The sequence below is a fragment of the Hyposmocoma kahamanoa genome, unplaced genomic scaffold (genome assembly GCF_003589595.1).
Source record: "Hyposmocoma kahamanoa isolate Upper Pololo Valley unplaced genomic scaffold, ASM358959v1 102, whole genome shotgun sequence".
NCBI classification, from domain to species: Eukaryota; Metazoa; Arthropoda; class Insecta; order Lepidoptera; family Cosmopterigidae; genus Hyposmocoma; species Hyposmocoma kahamanoa.
This window is the reverse complement of record NW_020653337.1, coordinates 13825211-13846292: the sequence shown is the minus strand read 5'-3', so window position 1 is coordinate 13846292 and position 21082 is coordinate 13825211. Positions and strand designations below refer to the sequence as shown.

Genomic DNA, 21082 nt, shown 5'->3' with positions numbered 1-21082 from the left:
TAATAATGACTCTACCATTTTAATACCGTAACCACGTAGGTAGACTTTATTGAATTTTTATGGCTTTTTCTATTGAACGAAAACAATTAAATGCAACGGAAAAGAGAACGCTGGTGAGGGAGAGTGGTCTGCAATTAGAATAAAGATGAAGGGCGCTGTGAAGTGAAAATTGTTTCAACAGAGCGTAGTATGCGTAGGCGACAGCTTTCGACAAGGCAACTAATGGTAATTTTCTATGGGCTCCATGGCACTGTCCCCGAGCGACTCAATATAAATGGCCTTTGTATCCGGTCCAGTTTCCTAGATATTGACGATCTCATATTTGTTTTCTGGAAGTCTGTTTCAACAATAATACGTTGTTAAGTAACTTTTGTGAAATATTATACGAGTAGAATAATTACGCAAACATTTCTAACACAGAACAAAGTGTTCAACGATGCTTTTTGACCTTAGTAATTGACGTCTACGTTATGTATTTATAAAAAATGTTTCCATAAATTAGGCATTCATTATTCCAAATTTGCCATTCACGAGCATTTATATTACAGATCCAATTATTAAACAGCTTCTGCTTAGCTGGATGACAAAAAATCCGTGCTATTAACCCGTCTAGCTCTTATAGGTAGTCTCGATCTATGTTTGAAATAAAAGTGTTAATGATAAATGTGTACAAAAATGTATATTTACAAAGAGCAACCCCTAAAGTTTCTTGCTTATTCTTCTCAGGGGAATCTGCCTTACGAATGAGCAGTAATTCAATATGAAAAATTCAAATGTACTTCGCTTGACTGTAAAATTTTTGAGAAAAAGTTTGTTTGAATCCAAACCCTACCATTGCTTCTAAAGTGACTAATGTAGCATAAACCTTCTATTTACTAACTAATTATTTATTGGAATTAATGGAACGAAATACTATACGCAAGATTGATCCTGCCACATAAGTACTTAAATTTAAAAAAAAACTAGACACATGTGATACATAGTACATGAAACAGGACTGCGACGTAACTAAAAAGATATCACTTGTATCACAGCTATTTTTAATATTAAACCGAACTAAGTGAACATAGTTAACACTTGGTAAAATCGTAGCGTCAGCACGCCGGCATCCTAAGAAAGTTCATAACTGAAAATAAACTTCCATGAACAACTGCGCAGGAGTACAGAGAGCCAGTGACAACCGCGTCAGTCCGGCCACTCACCCTACCTTTACGATCGCGCACAAAGGTACATTAGTCGCACAGGAACTAGCCCTTGCTACGCCTCTAACCTTCTACAGGGTTGCCCCTACGGATATCATAATTTCCTGTATCATTAGCTCATAAAATTGGTTGATATTTCCAATTATATTTGCAATAAATCAAAGAATCAAGGGAACAGGACATCGCACGACATAATATTACATCCGACAATACTTAATGTCATATTCACAAGCAAATAAATATAGCAAATTAAGAATATTTTTTGTTACTCTAACTTTTTTTACCCTTGGAAATAGGAGAAACCGTTGGTAGTAAAGAGTTGAAGAAGGACCTAAAGAGCAGAGGGCCGAGGGTTCGAATCCGGGTTTCTGAGTTTTTCGGAAATAAGGAGTAAAGATTAAATTTTGCTTTTATCTTTTTGTATTAAACATCAATAAGATCAGTTTATTGTGAAAGTAAATAATAATGAAATCTTAGCTTATTTTTTGGGGTGCAAATGGTTAGGTATCTATGTTGCTAACCCTGCCGTACCGCGGATTATGATTTATGAGTTGTTAATGCAAATCTATAGTTCGAAAGTCGCGGTTTGGTTTCTATATAGTCAAGGCGGTGTGCTCACGTCTGTCGGGTCAATACCAACAGTTCGATTCAAATCGCGTGCCCATGATGTGCATCACACGCAACATATTCGTTTGGTACCTACCTAGTAAAAGTAAAAAAATATGATTGAAATTAATTTATTTGAAGGTTTTTTATTATTTAATTATATATACATCATCACTAACACTAACATGTTACATCCCTGACACTTGTATTGATTCAGTTCATTAACAATACGTCTTTGTATTCGTAGAAAGATTTGGAGTACAAACAGTTGGAAAGAATGAACATACCTACTTGGTTATCTATTTTGGAGAAGCATCCCTGTTTTCCCCGAGTTTATAAAACTATTTGTTTGGCACAAAATACAAGCACGTTCCGCATCCGAGTTACTCTTTTTATCAGCTTATATCGGAGTGGGAACTTTTCTCTAAGAACAACAAAGTACGTACTTACTGATTCTACACATAATATACGCATACTGTGTAACATCGCGGTGTAATTGCTATTTGTCCATGAATGTTAACAATTATGATATGATATTATATTTGTATTCGAAAACGAATCAGATTTTCCTGATTGAAATCTTTAGTGCACAATATGTATAAAATATTTTCAAATAAAAATAGAATTTCTGGTCAAAGCTGTTGAGTTTTGTGAACATTTTGTACCCTAAAACCTAAATGCACCTTTTTATTAATACTAAAATAATTTATCTTCATTTATAGCATTTACCGATTATTCATAGCTACAAAATATAAATCCTAAGTCCATGCAATTGTACTAAAAATACTACTACCTAGATATCAAGTAAACAGTAAGGTTCTTATTGCCAGTAAATATATATAAAATATCATGATCATGATAATAATAGTTGATGAAGTACTTACGGTAATGGTGTCGTAGATGCCATTTTGGTCGGAGCGATTGCTGCGAAGTTGGGGTTCGGTCGTGGTGATAGGCGCAGCGGGCTGTGCTGCCGCAGACCGCGAAGGCGGAGGCGACAACGGGAGCGGATCACCATTACGTGCCCATGTTCGATGAATTTGCCAACTTGTGTCCGAAAATCTTGCTCTATCCTGTAACACATACGCTACTTTACAAACCGCATTTTCCATGAGTTTGACTAATTACGAGATCTTGCATCGATAGGAGGCAAATATTAATGATCCAAGTTATGGCAGGTATATTTACCAATTAATGCGTTCAGTACTACGTAAATATATGGCATGTAGCACTTTTTCAACAAGCAATATTAACAGTTGCAAATTGAATTAGTGTAAACGAGAAGTGTGCCACGACGCAAGCTATCCTATTAGCAAGTCTCGTGGTGTTACGTATAGGTTTCTTATCGAATAACAAATATTTCAGATGTGGCTTGAAACGTATTTCTATGCTGAGTACTTGTTATCGTATGCGCATGTCGCAATTACTGGTCATTTTATTGTTTATATTTTCTACTTGATTTCTCGAGTCACCAATAATGTTTGTCTTGTCGCAAAATGTTTTTTGCTTTTGTTTTTTGGTATTCAACCTTTTCGAGGTCTTGCACATGTCAAACTCTTAACCCGCATTGACTCAGCCCAGTAAACTTATACCCTAAACCTCTACAATATGTGTTGATACAGTACAATACAATTGTACTCGTCGCGACTAACTAATTGTAACTGTGATCACGTGCGAGACTGCTCTGCTAGACTTCTTTGTGTCACAAACCGAACTTACAGGATATTGGCTATAAAGAATCACAAAAGGTGCTTGAGCTAAGCGTGTTGCGGCTAGGTAACCTAATGGCCTAAATAGAGCACTAACATTTTTGGGTCGACTTAATCACGTATTCCGGCCTTGACACGGCCTTACTTCCAAAATTGGTGGAATTCATTGCTTGCGATAAATTAAATCTGATATCTCGGGAACATCGGTGTTTCGGGATCCCATTTTGTTAATTTGGTAGAAATTGAATAATAATTGGATCGATGACTTACGAGGCTCACGCCTACGATTATAATAATGTAGAAATAATTGGAGTGGAAGTTTGGGCTTAAACTAAGTTGTAAGCTTGTTTGTAACATATGTTTTACAAATATTTTGGTCGAAGCTGTCGTCACCATTAATGCACAGTGTTTTTTTTTTTTAATGGGACAGCATGGAGAAATACGAAACCATAGAAGATACAAGGAAACTGCCTTAGGAACCATAAGTCTTTTTTGTGAAAACAATTTTGGCAAAGCCAATTTTTTGGTCAAGCATGATTTGTCCACAAAAATGATAAAACTGGTCAACATTCTTTTTTAGTGCTGATCGACTCAGTTTTGTGTAAGGATCATTTCAATGAACAACATTGTCTTAAATTTTTCCAACGTCTGCTGTCCCGATTCTTTTCTTCCTATACAATAAAATCATTCTCATAAGAAATTGAGTACATCAGCATTAAAAAAATGTCAATATTATTCATTTTTTATGAAAAATCATTTTATTAAATTTTACCAACTTCTGTTGTCTTGATTTTTTCGTTCCATACAATGAAATCATCTTTACATAAAACTGAGTCGATCAGCACTAAAAGGATTTTGATCCATTTTATTCATTTTTATGGACAACTCACGCTTGACCAAAAATTTGACTACGCAAAAATTGTTTTCACGAAAAAAAAGCTTAATGGTTCCTAAGGCAGTTTCTTTCTATGATTTCGGATTTACCCATACAGTCCCATTTAAAAAAACTCTCTGTATTGTATACTATTCACAGGACACATTGTGTACAAGTTAATTCATCCAATTCGAAAACCGCAAAGCAATGACGTAAAATATATAGGTAAACCATACAGGGTAATTTGTAAAACGTAATTCACCAGATTTAACTTTCGTATAGAAAAATTAAAATATTTAATTAGATCGCTTTAAAAAAATATCAGGTAGTACAACAAAACTTAAAAGTTTTTTTTTAAATTATTTTGTTTGTAAAAAGTTATGGAATAATAGTTATTTGTTATGCAAGGCTGCAACTTATTCTAAAGCTGCAACGTTGTTGTTTACCGCGAGTGCTTGTATTGAAACCTGAGCAAGCGAAGGAAGCTAAGATTGAACCACGCGCGAAGCGAGTGGTTTAAATATAGATTCCTGAGCGTAGTGAGGGTTTCAAGGCACGAGACACAAAACAACTTTGCTGCCGAGCGAAACACACAAATTTTCACCTCACTAAAGCGAGGAAATTGTAGATGAAAGAAAAACAATTGAACTAAAGAACATTAGTTTTTTAAATTAAAAGAAAAAGTTTATCTTCGGATGCGTTCTGAATTTACACCTCAACAATATTTATTATTGCTTGTACTTTTATTTTGTGTGATTAAGTGATTATTGAAATTATTTTAGTTCTTTGACGAATTGAAATAATTTAATAAACACAATTAGTTATCATTGTCAACTTAATGTCAAGAATAATACGAGTAAAAAATACCAACGGATTTATGTTATATAAATAAGTTAATGTACGACGAATTGCTTAATTATTATATTATTATCTTTATTTTTCATCGAAATAAAAAGTTAGGTGCACCACAGTCCATCGATCGCCAAGTTCAAATTTCAATTTCAATTTCACGCTAGCGTGCAAAAAAACGCATTTGAGCACAAATTTCTAATGAGAAAGAAAGCATATCCGAGCTAGTGATGTGAAAAAGTTATTGTTTATGATGTTACAAATAATAGTCCCGCGAGGTTGATTTAGTATTTGACTAATAATCCTGTATATAGGTAAGTTCGAATTAATGTATTTGTCGTTAGAAGGAAAAAATATGTAAACAAAACAGTCTTCGCAAATATTGTGTGACGTAAAACATACAAGGATGACAATTTGCTTATAATCAGACTACAATAGCAACAAGGTAAAGTACATTTCATAACACGTAACATTTATAGTGAAAATTTAAATTATGCAGTCGATTTTGCAATAGCTGGCCATATTTAAAATTGTATATTATAGTATCACAGTGTTCGTCCTAGATAGTATGAAAATAGCTCAGTAGATTAACTGGATAAGATAATAAACATCCCACGTGGTTAAAGTCGTGTGTTGATATCGACTGGTCGCTTGCGCAGTATACATATATCGAGCATTGATGAGGGGAACGCGTGGGCGCATGAAGTTCACATATCGATGCTTACAATATTAATTTGCTTAAAAATTAAAAACCGGTTATAGAACTAAAAGTCGATTAATATCTATCGAGTAGCAATTCATTTATTAAACAATTAAAAAAGGGATATGCCGTCTGATATATAGTAACAATAGAGTTCTTTCTGAAAGAGTACGTCCAGGGAAGCACTAGCAGTACGTTCTTGGACCAAGTTTCCTTACCTATTTCTGCTGCCAAAAGTTTTGTTTTTGAAGGGTAAGGGTTTAAAATTACAGGCACATGGGACTTGTCAACTTACATTTCAGGCTGACCGGCGCAAAGCAGTACCTCAGATCTTTACGATTTAAAGCTCTGAAGGGCATTGCAACTGTTATAGACAGGAGTGTCGCTCACCACCAGGCCCATGACTTGTTCGTCCCATCACTAGGTATCATAAAAAAACCATCGCCATCTATGAAAGTTTTTTTCAGAATAAATACAATAACACAAAGAAAGTCGTGGTATAACTAGGTTATTAAGAGGCCTGGCCCAAAAAAGGCCCCGTTAGTCCTCCTGGCTACAACAACCATTTCGAAGAGTCCCTTTATCACGGCGCCCAAAGCTGTAGTGTTTTACATTGTCGTTGAAGGTGAATAAGATATATTTCCACCCTAAGGAAGAAATGCATGCGCATGTTTTGTTCGCTTCGTCAATTGGTATCATAAAAAAAATTAATAATAATATAGAAAAAAATCTAAAGATTTATCAATTTTTAACCGACTTAAAAAAGAAGGACGTGTTTTTTTAATGTATGTTACGCGATAACTCCGGCTCCGGATAAATTTGTGAACCGCTTTTGATGATTCTTCTTTTGTTGGAAAGAGGGTCCCTCAGTAGTGGTGGTATTTAAATTTGAAGGAAATATTCCACCTCTAAGGATGGCAAAGTAGGGGATCAATGACGACAACTGAGGTCGGTTTTTTTAGTACTCTGTACTGAGATTATTATATTTCATATGTTTGTGTATATCACAAAAATGTTTCTTTACATATTCCGCTACTTTGAGAGTATAGATAAGTAGATTGTACATAATTAAAACTCTTCCTTTGCGAACATTTTTTTTATTTCGCTGAAATGATAAATTATATTTATTCACGCTTCTTCGTGTGAGTGTGGACTAACTGAGCGCGTTTTCTGTGCAAAAGAGCACAATAAAAGACAATCAACCGTTGTTTCGTTTGTATATCACACTGAATATTGAAATAAGAGAATGCTTTTTCAATATAATGGATTATATTGGAGTGACAAGAAGGCGGAACTTGGATCGATGCCAACACCTTTAAAATGATTCTTGTAATAAAAATGTGAATTATACGAGAAAATAAATGCTGATTAATACTTTGTAACAAGACGTGTTCAGGACAATGGATGCTATTCCAGGCAATAAAATGCCATTTCGTCAAGATATTTACGATAAAGGTGCATGAATGCCAACAATTTAAACTATGTAACAATAATACGTTGATGCAAAATAGCATTACCTATAAACAATGATAATATAGGACTTGATTTGGATTTACGCCATGTTGGTAAATATTTATCTTAAGTGTAACTTTGTTATTGAAAAAAAAAACCGACCTAAAAAGTTTGCTTATCGGTTTTTTCGATTTTCATGGGTGTGGGTTTCATTTTCCTGTAGTGTGAAACTACCCTCATCAGATTCTGACTTCTTGGTGACAATGGGACTGTTACGGACTTCTTTGTACATTAATACTTTTTTCTGGTTGTCACGGTGACGGTGATTTATTTATTACATGTATTGTGTCAAGTGAAACGTCGATTTTTATTTGCGGAAAATATTTTTTTAATTTGTGATAGCTGAAACGAATTCTGAACAGCTTCGTCGGCGTCAAGGAACACCTCGAGAGTATACCCTGGTTTCAAAACAAAAAATAATTTTCAATTATACTAATTTTTAATTATAATTTGAAACTACAGACCCCTATAATCTTCACCTGTCTCGTTATACGTTTTTTAGGAAACGCCCTTACTTTTCGTGATTCCTGGAAGAGTTCCAACTATTATTTAGTATTATAATATTAGTGTCTTAATTACTTAAATTTGCTATTATAAGCTATTTCTCGCATTTTGACAATTTACTCACTTTTCATGTCTGACTTCCAGACCTTGGCATATGCTACGGTACTGATAGTATCTCCGAACTTTTACTATTCGTTTTTCCAATTCTAATTGCGTACTATTTCATCAATTTCACTTTATACACTTATTTATTTCGTATTTAATATTTTTATATGTTGACACTGATTGACAAACCTGTAACTCCTCTACAATCTATTCTTCCATAGATTATCCTATAAATTACTCTTCCTTGATATGCAATCTTAGCAGTAGAAGCGTTTCCGCTTCTGGCCGCTCATATTTTGGGCTCCTCATTTCAAATTCAAAATTGGCAATTCGAATTTCAATGCTCTCTATCGCTCTACCAAACGCTCGTCATTCTTGTACCGACCTTGGAGGCATATGAGCTTCACCAGATCTAGTAAATATACGAAGTCTCACCTTTTGGAAGCCCTGCACCTGGCCTTACTGTTACCGCTACCTACTCGATACGCGCCTTCCTGATAACCAATTCCTCACTTTCACTAAGCGAATTTCCAAACTCGCCCAGTACCTCCTTCAAGCCGAAGAAGCCGACGCTCAAAATGAAGTAGAACTCCACCTCCGAGTATAAAGTAATATAATCCACTGCTGCACTACCACCCTCGTCTCGTCATCATTCCTCGCTGCTATCTAATTTCACTCTACAGCCGCTATCCAGCTCACAACCTCGCTGCCCTTCGGTTCTGCACCTCTGTCCTCAGTCACCAAGAATCGAGGACAGGGGCCTCCAACTCCGTGTCTCCATTTTCTCCTATCTTCACCTTCATACTACACTTACATTGCTCATTCTACCACATCCTAACACTATCAGTTTCTTTCCACCTCGACCTTTTAGCTCTCTCCATCCCCACACTCCTCATTAGATTCTGACTTGGTGACAATGGGACCACCGCGAGAGTGCACCTTTACAAACAAAAAAGAATTTTCAAAATTAGTCCACAATTGACGGAGATATGGGAAAACATACATACAGCCGAACGTATAACCCCCTCCTTTTTTTTTAAGTCGGTTAAAAAGTAATACTCCTTGTTCTACTAACGCATTTGCATTTTAGTAACATTGGACATATTAGCACCAAATTTTTTTCTTTGAAAATTGTCAATTATGCTGATTTAGCTTAACAATAAAGCTGAAACGAAATAACATGTTAAAAACCGCTTATAGAGGGATGTAGATCTAGTTTCGCTGAATCCAGATATGTTAATAAGTCAGTTTCGCTGTAATGTCGATTATATTAGTTATGATAAGGAGAGTAGAATTAAAAACACAATATAACATCTTTCAAAATTTCAGGTCAAAACTTATACTACCTAGGTAGATGTAAATCAAAAATTCTTCATGACTAAGTGTCGTATAATGCCGTTAATATAAAGTTAACACTATGAAAATTATATTTGCACACTATAGAAGGTCATTTAATGCAGTCAGGTACTTTCTTGAAAGGTGAAATCTATTAGAGAGAGTAAGAATCGTATTGATGTTAACACCTACTCATGTGCAGTTTAGAACGAGTTTGTTATGTGCATAAGGTTTTAACAGAACTCTTTCGTGTAAACAGAAAGAGTAATTTGGTAATTTTATACTTCTTACCATTGAAACCTTTTAAAAGCGTATATAATTACGGAATGTAATGAAAATGGTGACATATTTACATAAAAAGAATAGATTTACGTGTATATGCATCGCGAAAAGGTTATATAAATATGCATCAACCAAACAAACCGAAAGAGACAAAAGTTTACTACATAGATTAGATACTTATCGTACCCATGGTAAACAAAGCCACATGTGATCGTACATAAAAATTGTTTTATCACGTGAAGGTCATAAAGCAAATGTTGGCAGAACTTCTTCTGCTTCTTCGTCTAAGTGCTTCCACTAAATGTGAATTAATGTAGTAGAAATGAAAGCTTTGAGAAGTGAGGCTGGAGTGACTCTGATGGATAAATCATGACATAGTGTGATAAGAGAGCATTTGCGGCGTGGAAGAAGATGTAGTAACAAAGATAGAGAAAGCGATGCTTAGGTGGGTCGGTCATGTAGAGAGAATGAATGAAAGAAGATTGACGATACAGATTTATAAGTCGAGTATGAGCGGGCAAGTTGGTAAGAGTCGACCAAGGCAAACTTACCATGACCAAATTGAGGCCATCCTAAAGAAGGGCCAGGTCAAGAGTATCCTTAACCGACGACGTGTATGATAGCACTGATGTGTGTTGATGTGGCGAATTATGTGTGTCAGGACCGTAGCAAATGGAAGACTTGTCTCTGCTTACCCCGATGGGAAAAAGGCGTGAAGTATATGTATTTATGTAAAGTCATAAAAATAATACGAACTACAGAACAACACATTATGTATATGACAAATTTTACAACTCTTCTATTTAAGCATAAAATGTTATCAACAAATTTTGTTCGCAGAATCTTTAAGCTTTTCTCCTTTATTACATCAATTTATACAAAATGCAGGGTTATGTAGTTTAGAAACTAGGGTCTTATTCATGTGGAAACCGTTTCAAACAAAGTCCTTGTTGCGTGAATTGAATTTGTCGTTTTTAAATAAGAACTACCTTTTCGATGTTATCTACTAAAAGTTTGAACGCAGATCTTAGCGATACAGGTATGTGTATACATGTCACGCCTTTTATTGCACGTCATTATTCGTGTTGTCTGTAGATGTTATGTAACTAGTATATACTGTCTTGTGTATTACAGGGTATTTATAGGCAGGTACTCGTTTTCAGGCACTCGATTCACCTCATTCATGAATACGAATAGACTTTTGTTATAAACTTATACGAATTCGTAGAAGATTTTTTCAACAAGAAGTGACGAAAGAGCTTATTAAATTTAATATTGAGATTAGATTTTTTTAAATCGTGTACTTGTTTATGAATATGTAAAATAATCCATTAAAGCATATCCTATCAAAACACCCCTTATACGAAAAGGAAACATAAATATAATACAGTTTATACATGGGTAAGCAAACGAGGGGCAAGGCCAATCGGTCAGCGAGCATTAGCAGCCCGATTACGTGTTAAGATAGCTCCGTTCTGCTACACGATTTCGCTACTCGACGGATTTCTTACATCCTTTTATGTCGCCAGTCTTTCGTGATACTATCTTAGAAACATAAAAGCTTCCATGTCTTAAAATGTAAACGAATAATATATCTACCTTCAGTTGTACAAAGTTGAACGAGGAGATCATAAGATTATTTGGCATTGACGCACATTTAAAAAACATCTGCGTAAACAATTTGCAATACGTTTGTTCGCTTATCAGTGATATTAAATTCATAAAACGATTCCTCTGTATATAGAATTGTGAGTACGGTAAACACACAATGAAAGTATTTATATAATAGGATGGGGTGCCAAACAGTAGCAGCAATATTAATTCTCAGAATCGAATCCAAGTGGACAGCGTGTGTGTTGCGGCTATACGCGGTACTCTGATAAGATAACCTTCTTGTCTTTCAATTTACTTAGCGCGGCGAGCAGCTAGGCTGTTTTAGAATAACAAATCTACTTTATTAAGGCTTATCAGCTGACGCCGACGTTCCGAAACCTAACTTCGAAGTACTTTGTGAGAAAAACAAACCTTGTTAAAAACGGCTTGTTAACAAGGACTATTTAATTTTAACGATCACTATTTATTACATAGGTACATATATAATGATATTCGAAATCGCGTAAAAGATTAAACCAATAAATAAAAGATTACAAGAATTCTGACACAACTTGTATAACATATGAATTAGTTAATAACTTTTAAAGTGAGTAGAAAGTGTACTCTTGGGATATTGTAGAGCAGGTCGATATTGTTCGAAGGTGTAGGCCGCAGTACCTCGTGTTCAAAGGGATCGTTTGTGTGGGAAACTCGTTTCTGTTTATCTCCGCTGAACGACAGCCTCCTCTTGAACAACTTCATTTTTGAGCCGTGGTCGCCGCCGGCGCTGCGGAAATATCGCCACTTCTCTCACACGGATATGCAGGTCATTATTTCTTTACAAACTATGACACTTCACCCCTTTTCAGGTTTTTTTAATGTGCAACACAAAGTAGTTCAAACAAATCTGTCTTTTGCATACAAAAACAACTGTTGACACTCAATAATTGCGTAAGTTACACTTGGTTTTAAGGAAAACCAAGGAAACTTAAATTTTGGCGGTATGTAGCGAGCACAAACGAAGCCGTTCTCGCAACAGCGGCGGCGCACGACCGTGGGTGGATTGTGTAGTGTGCGGTCGGCCCGCGCGCCCGACGCACACTGCCCGCGCGGCCAAATGTGGCCGCCGGTGCGTCTCGTCACCTTCACACCGCGAGACATCACCAACCGCTTCAATATTTGTGCTCATTAATCACTATCAACACCCTTATAATTCGGCAAATGGTTTTACCCCGTCGGGCTATATTACAAAAAGAGTGGCATTCGCTTCGTTACATTACAAACCACGCATAGGCATTTATATTGCTCTTTATAGTTATTGGAAGCTTAAGAATTTTTTGGTAGTGTCTTTTTATTACAATTATATCATCACCATTGACAATAAGACGGGTATCAAATTACGTTTCCTTTTGAGCAGTGTTGTGCGCTGCGCACGAACACCAATGCTGCATTAGCAATGCATGCAGTATCCGTTGTTGCCATAAACATTGTTCTAAAATTGGCTGCTAGTTGATCTAAGTTTGACATTTGTGTCAATTATATGGATTGTGCGTGCTGTATGCTTACATATCCACAACACATTTGTGATTGAGTAGATATTCACTCAATTGTTTAGATAACAATATGTGGCGTGTAAAATGTGAATTGAAATGACGGATATCGTAATTCATGTATGTCAGAATACTGAAGTTTTGAAATCAAATATTATAATAAATAAATTATGCAGCTATTTGAGATGCAGAATGTAGTTGCGGCAATACCAAGCAATAGCAAAAGCCTCAATAGTAGAATATAATCTGTCCTTACGATTAGCATGCGTCAGTGACGGGTGACATTTGTGCAGCCTTCGCGAATATTTCATTGTAGCTATAAAGTGTAATTGATTGCGCGAGGGGGCCCCAGGCCAACCTCAGTCGTTTATTTCACTTGTAAATTATTATCACAAATAACGGGATAAGTGGTTTCCAATTGGACGATATAAATGGTGGTAATATATATGAGAATTTGCTGTTCACACCCTTTTACAAAAAAATATATGTACGCTTGGTATCATCAACCCGTTTACATGTCGCACTGCCGGGTACGGGTCTCCTCTCAGTCGAGGGAGACTTCATACGTTTTCTGAAGGCTGTGAACCTTCTTCAACACGCAGTTTTCATTACGATGTTTTCTTCACCGAGAAGCTCATGGTAAATTTCAAATTAAATTTCGCACATAAATTAAAAAAAAATCGAGGTGTGATTAGATCTTGAGAGGCGGTAGGTCAAATCATTAGGCAATTATATAAAAAAAGACGTAATTTTTATCTACTTGGTATATTTTTTTGTATGCTTGGTATTGTAATGTTTTGTATATAGAACTGTGGTTCTGAATAAATCTGTGGTTTATCTGAAAAGCACAAACAATATTTTTGTACCAAGCTACGAATTGTGGAAGATTTCTGGTATGAGATTCTCCGTACTAAAAGGTAACGCACCTAAAACGGCATGGTAAATAGTGCAGACATTCCGGTAAAGCAAAGCAGGAAGCGCCGAGTAGAGTCGGGAATGTAGCGCTTAACCTGTTAATGTTTGGGTTGTCGTTAGCACTTTCTAAATCCTTGCTCAATACACAACACAAGTATGGAGTGCTGTGAGAGAGTTACGGTGTTACTAAAATTAAGCTAAGGTTTCAATGTACTTATAAATGTTATATAGCACAACACTATCTAAATTTCTCTTATTCTCAAAATTTTAAATGTCACTAAGAATAACAAGTGCTCAGGTTTTCGGCAATTGGGAATGACACTATTTTTTCGGATCTAAATAGGATAAAAAAAAACAATACGCAATATTTATTGTAGTAATTGCGGGACAATCTGTCAGTATGATAAATTTGCGTCTAATTGGACATACTGCCAGATTAGATTAGATCTTAGATAGTAATTTTTAATTAAAATATAGTTTAATTTTCTGACATTTTTTCGCGGGAAGTTGTACATTTACAGCGGCCATTTCGAATTTCGAAACTCCGCTATAGATATTTGTTATAAAAAAAGCAAATATGCGCCTAATTTGTTTCTTTTTATTAACTGTGACCATGCATTATGTAAAAGGACCGAAACGTTGGTTTGTTTGAAAAAACAAATAATAATAGTAATTCTCATCACAATACGAACGTTACTTCAATAATGCCTCATTACACATCGTAAAATACTCGAACAAGGTCCATCTTTACTACGTGTAACCAGAGTGTATCTAAACTACCTTAGAAGTTACTAGCAGTTAACCTTATAAGGCGCTGTAGCGAACACTGCAAACTGCCGAGTGGCTTCCCCGACCCCGACCTGAAAATCAGCGGAATGGTGTGAAAATTAAATCGACGACATGCCGTGAGCCACGTTTTGACCCGTCGCCGGTCGATCGTGCCACTTTCCTCTAACTCCTATAATAATAATCGTAATGGGAACTAAAATCAGCAATTTCCAGCTGCAAAAAGCCCTTTATATTGCAGCTCGTCCCATGAAAATACTAAAGGTCCCGCACCTCGCGCTCCTCACAAGCCCGAATATGAAACGTTAACGATCGACAACTCCGACAAGCCCTTTGAAGGTGCCTCCGAATATCGTCATAAATTCATTTATATTGCATATTTCCTTCAATTATAGGGTACAAGACTTTTACGTTACCATAAATGGGTTGGTTAATTTTACGCAATACGGTTTTTATGTGATGGATTATAAAGTTTCATTAGGGGTGATAAGGTTTTGTTTTATGTTAATTAGTGTTGTGAAATTTATGGATAAAGAATGAGTGGTTTATTAGTTTAGTATAATTTTACTTATTATCGGGATCCCAAGCTATTTAGTGTACTTTGTGCCTGTGTACGTACATCTTTTCTTAGTATGTTGGTAGTTATTGGTATAGGAAGAAAGAATAAACCTTAAAGACTATCAAAATTCATAAGGACCACCGTGTCCTGAACTTTGAGTACTTACTTTTATTTTTATGAAATACTAAATAACTTTACGACCTTATGTTAATAAAAGCACTTACTGCATTCTGGGGCTGGACATGAAGAGGGGCCGTGTCGAATCTCACCGCACCAGACACCTGCAACAAATACATACGCAAGTAGTACACCTTCATACAATATTTCCCCGTAAGTAGGTCAAGTGCTCTCCCGGGCAACCCCGACCCTCTATATTACTTTTATTGACCTATGATACCTATTCGGCTTCCCATTTATTTACTTGGGTTGTTAGTTTGGAAAAATAAATGTGAGTTACTTTTATTGACGTCTGTGTTGAAGGGAAAAAGCGTGAACATAACAATATTGCTTTACAACACATTTTTTGGTGAGGAGATTCAAAATGTTTCTGTGTAGAAATCTCTACATGGTACAACAGAAGAACTTTTTTCTTGTTAAGCAAAAAAGGGCTTTTCGTTTTAGGATAATGACAGCCCAAGCGGTACAAATTTATCCTTTGTTAAAATTATCTATCTTTATTTAAAACCAAGCTTTTACCGATCAGAATATATTGGACTTTTAAACTATGGAATTGCAAATACCAACATCTCTTTATCTGATTTCAGCCTCTAATTCAAGTCGTTCCGCTCCGGTCCGGCTACATTCCACTAAAACGTGACAAGTATCTTCTCTGGTATTATAGTACAATTTGGGGAGTCTACTACCCTCATCAAGTGACCGAAAGCATTTAGTGGAACGTATCCGGTGCGCAATCTTAACATTGAATTTACATCTTTCAAAAGATTGTAAGTAGCACTTGTAGTAGCTCCATTTTCAAAAATATTTAGGGGAGATTTTAGGTTTAAACGGCTTTTTGTAAATTAAATTTTGGATTTAATGAAGTTTAAGATTTGAAATTACATTTAAAACAGGACGTAAATATTTTAAAACAGTTGTTCAAACCTAAAATATGCACTCGTGAAAAATGTTTCGAAATGACACTTACTTTCTACAAAACACCAACGATATGCATTTAAAGTCTATTAGCCGTATTAACTTAACAAAATTATCGTTAGACAAACATAATAATACAAAACAATTGAAACTCTTCATTAAACACTAAATCCGGCTTCGAAACAAGAAATACTAAGACACCGAAATTGAATCTAAAGTTAGAAGCCTCCGTCACTTACGAACTAGAAACATTCAAATGACATATCGACCTTGTACTGTAATATATTACGCGATTTTTTACCTTGCCCAAAGTTTGGCATCGCACCTTATTATATAATCAATATCAATATTTTATTGCTAAAATTCCGCAAAAATACTATTTGATCCTTTTAACTGGCATAGAAATCGAAGGTAGTCCATAAATGTTTAGTAATCAAATATTTAATTATAAACACGCTACGAAGCACACAAGATAACATTGTGTTTTATTAAGTAGGTTTCCATTTATCTTCATCCTTTTATACGTATCTATAAATTAAGATAATATTATGCTATAGTCCCCACATTCACCCATAATTTGTGAGCTTACGGAGTTCACAAATGTCTCATTAAAATTCTATGTTATTATGACTTCTCAGAATTGTAAGTAGGTAGGTAGGTAGTACGCATTATAATTACACAAATCTATATATATCATTTAAAGACTAGTTTTGCATACTTATCTTAAATTAAATCGTAAAAAGATTGGATTTAAAGCTATTGTGTTTACAAAGTGTTCGTATCGTAGCTTAGCTCCTCTACAGCATAATCTCATAGACATTATTGTGCTTTTAGCTTTTCTAATCTGCTAAATAGAAACCAAGTTACTCCCACTGCCAGCTGAATTTATGTTAGTAGAGTTTTGCACAGGAGAATAAAATTTTCAATAATACGTTGTACTTTTTAAGTACAGAACAACTTACAAATTGAAGTGGGTGAATCGTTTTTCTCGTAGTTATAAATAGTCCAGATGGAACATATGGTTTGTTTTGTTTTTATTGTACAAAACAAGGCACCAAGTGATGTAATTTTTTGGTGTTAAGTTTACTGATTAACGTTATAATATACTATGAACATTTTAGTCAAATTCATTACTACTGCTAATACATCAAACAAATCATTATTATTCGTTTTAGTTTTTTACGAGTCGTTTCTAATATTAAATTTTATGAGTATCACGATGTTTTATTACCACGATATTTAATAATTTTTTGTGAAATTACTCCACTGGCTTGTTATAATTATTAATACAAAGATTCAAACATTAAGAAAACTCCTTCGTCCGGCTGGATTCGAACCAGCGCCTTCAGCATACCGTGCATGACGCTCTCCTAACTACGATACGAAACGAACCAGCAGACCTTACGGATTTTTCTGCGTTATTGTTGCAGATTTTTGTTTTTGGTTTTAAACGACTTTTTGCCGTAGCACCATCTGTGAGAAATCTATGAAAGTTTTTCTTCAGTCAGCCTTTACAGTCATTTGTGTTACTTGTAAATATTTTATAATGTGGTCGTCGAACATTGTCACTTGAACTTTTATTGCATCTACGCCACGCGTCGTGTCTAAAAAACATAAACCTACAGGCAACCAGGTAATCTTCAAAGGTAGTAAAATCCAGTGAAAGTGATAGAGTATTGTTGAACGGACGTAAAATTTGCTCACGTGTACCTGTACGTATAGGTACAACCCGCAGGCGGCAATTTGCGGTTATTGTTCCTTGCAACACCACCCCGCATTTGTCAAGGTATCTTGTGCTCTATGGGTACATGCTACAGTGCAACTATCCTTTGTAGTCAATAACTTACACACTTTCTAATAAACGGTGCTGCATTTTCAGAATAATGCACTTACACCTGGTGAAAAAAGGTGACTAGAAACGTCACCTTTCAACAATTTATTTATGTCGATATTCCAAAGTATTTCTAAAGAATGTAAAGTTTGATACATTACCGGAATGGTATTGCAAAATTGAACTTAATGACACCAGTGGACTTAAGCGCTGCAATCAAATCAGATATATGGGTAGCGCACAAGAACCAATTTCATGATTTACGTTCAATAGCAGCTATCATGCTAGTTTCTAAAGGCGTATTCGGGAAATTACAGTATTCACCCTGAGCTTCAAGTTGCAGGCATTATGAACAGCATATTTTGCATGCGACCAGCACGCAGGGAAACTTTAAATTTATGCATATTCGCTAACGTATTGTTTGCGATACAGATCAATTTTGGATGGCCTAGTTGGGCGCTGCTGTTTCCACTCTAGTAATAACTAACATTCATGTTATTTATTTTCTGTTTTGTATACTACGTTAGGTAACTACTTATTATGTAAGGTAAAGTTTTGTTAAAATAAAGTGCACAATAAATAAACGTTTTAGTGCAAATACGTTTTCACGCGATTTATCTTTCAATGCAAATTACTAGAATTAAAGTTTTATTGTCCAATAAATAAGTTCGTACCTTGATTTGGGTTTTCTTCTATAAATTACGTTGCTACTGTTTATGCGTGTTCTTTCACTGATTTTAAAGATTAATGTAATGTAGTAAAGTTGATATTATTGTGCAGTGCAGCAGAATACACTAAAACATTCACTTAAGTTTGTTAAATGCCAGGATGTTTCACCAAAATATTATTCAATTATTTTTAGTGAAATTACTCCACTAGTTTGTTATAATTATTACTAAACAGATTATTATTAACAGACAGACAGAACAGAACATTTAGAAATAAATCCATCGATCCGGCTGCATTCGGCAAAAAAGTCGTTAAAAAACCAAAACAAAGATCTGCAACATGCACATAGAAAAATTCGTAAGGTCCTGATATAGTATACACACCTAAATAGTGCCTATTCACTCTCGGAATATGGAAGCGAAAAGCTTCGTGCGAATCCTTGGCATATCCACAACATAGGGATGAAACCCAATATTATAGTCACTCGATGGTGGAAAAGGACAGGCGGAATTAAATCGTGCCATTTTTAATGCTGTGTTTTCTATATAGATTTTAAGACTTTCGTAAATCGCGCGCTTGCATTTTTGGATGTATTGGTCAAAGTCCGACAAGACGGTTCACTCGGTCATTCTGTGTACAGAAAACCAACTCACACGGACAAATATTTACATGCTACTTCATATCATCACCCGAAACACCTACATTCGGTCGTCAGGTCATTAACCAATAGAGCTTATAATCTTTGTGATGCACACCACCTGCCACAGGAACAGGAGCACGTTAAGACGGTTTTGAGACAAAATGGATACGAAATAAAAACATGTAAACCAATACACAAAAGGAAGAAGCAAATTGACGTACAGAGCCTACAAGTTTTTCGGCCTTATGTACAAGGGGTGACAGATAAAATAGCCAGGTTACTAAGGAAGTTTTCCATAAAAATTGTTTTCACCCCCTTAACCAAAATAGGAAAAATGTTACGTTCACCAAAAGACCACCTTTACAAACACCGGGTGTCTATAAAGTGAACTGCAGTGTGGGAGCTCGTATATCGGTCAGACTAAACGAACAATTGTCGATCGTATGAAGGAACACATCCAAGCAATAAAAAACAATGATGCACAGAAGTCGGCTATAGCACAACATCTCACACAGACTAACAATAACTACTGGATCGAGTTGCATAGCCCCCAGGTACTCTCAACAGAACGTCACTACATACCACGGTTGGTACGAGAAGCCATCGAGATCACGAAGTACCAAACATTTAACCGTGATGATGGTTTTAAACTGTCCCGTGCATGGAATCCGATCCTTAGTGCGTGCAGTAATAAAAACAAAAACACCTCGAGTTCAGAATACAGTGAGTGTGGTTTTGTGTGAAAAAAGTGAGTGACATTGGTAACGCCACAACAAATCGCGATGAAGGTAGTCGTCGACAGCGCAAGAGAGTAGACAGATATGTCTTCTCTTAAAGCTGTCGTCTGCCGCCGTCCAGTCAACCCGTAACCATGGAGCGTGCAACCGTTCCTAAATATCGGGAAAATAAAAAGAAGTCATACCGTGGTAAGAAACCTGATATTAGTGATAATCATTTAAAGAAAACATAGCTTTTCTTTAAATCCAAGATAATATCTTTCATATATTAATGTCAAAGATTAGTCTTTATGGATTAGTTACGACTATGTAGCAACTCAGGAGCACACCAGCACCCTCAGACGCGATGTCATGCTAGGGAAGTGGAAACTATACTGCATGCCGTGATAACGACGAATACTGGATGATGGCCACTCTTACCTACCACTCAGAGTACGGAGAGCTCAAATAAAGAGTTTAAACACGGAGTTCGGGTACAGACTTACACCTATTCATGGAATCGTTGTTCTTGGCGTATTAAACGGCTACTCGGAAGGGTCAATCACTACTTATTGCATAACGGAACTCCACCGCTGAGCCACCTATAATAAATCGGGGTGGAGTCTGTCGTTTTTATTGTCGTCTTGAATTGTCAATCTATTCTAAAAATATTTTAATGTTCTTCATAATTCGAAGTGCTTATTTTACGTGTATTATAATAAATATGGTAGACTTGGTAATAGATAATAAATGTATTATTACTCATGTTATTCGTGTAGCTCATTCACTTTGGTTAATAGATTTACCTCTGTAACACGTCCCAGCAAGTTTCCGTACTCGTAGCATGTGTGTAATCGTGATTGTTTTCCACGTACAGCATGCTTCAAGACTCTCCACTAATGATATAATGATGGATGGCGTGGAGAAAACTGCAAGCAGCACATGATATTTTATGGAGCTGAATAACCGCGTGGTAATTACAGAGACGGGGCTTGACAACACAATCAGCCGTATGGCTAAAAGGATGCCGATAATGCAATTATAAAACTCATC

General features: G+C 35.8%; 1 protein-coding gene across 8 annotated transcripts in view; it reads right to left on the bottom strand.

Moving 5' to 3' along the window:
• The window catches only part of LOC113237168 (tensin), a 136230-nt gene that overhangs the window by 58388 nt on the left and 56760 nt on the right, over positions 1-21082 (bottom strand). For 5 of the 8 annotated variants that reach the window (XM_026473493.1, XM_026473484.1, XM_026473512.1 and 2 more), the window contains 3 exons: positions 15306-15362; positions 14540-14596; positions 2693-2881 (listed from right to left, as the gene is read on the bottom strand). In XM_026473493.1, the coding sequence (XP_026329278.1) occupies positions 2693-2881; positions 14540-14596; positions 15306-15362 (303 nt within the window). Of the gene's footprint in view, positions 1-2692; positions 2882-11949; positions 12350-14539; positions 14597-15305; positions 15363-21082 lie in introns of those variants that run through there. The other 3 variants (XM_026473502.1, XM_026473535.1, XM_026473542.1) reach the window with 2 other exon arrangements.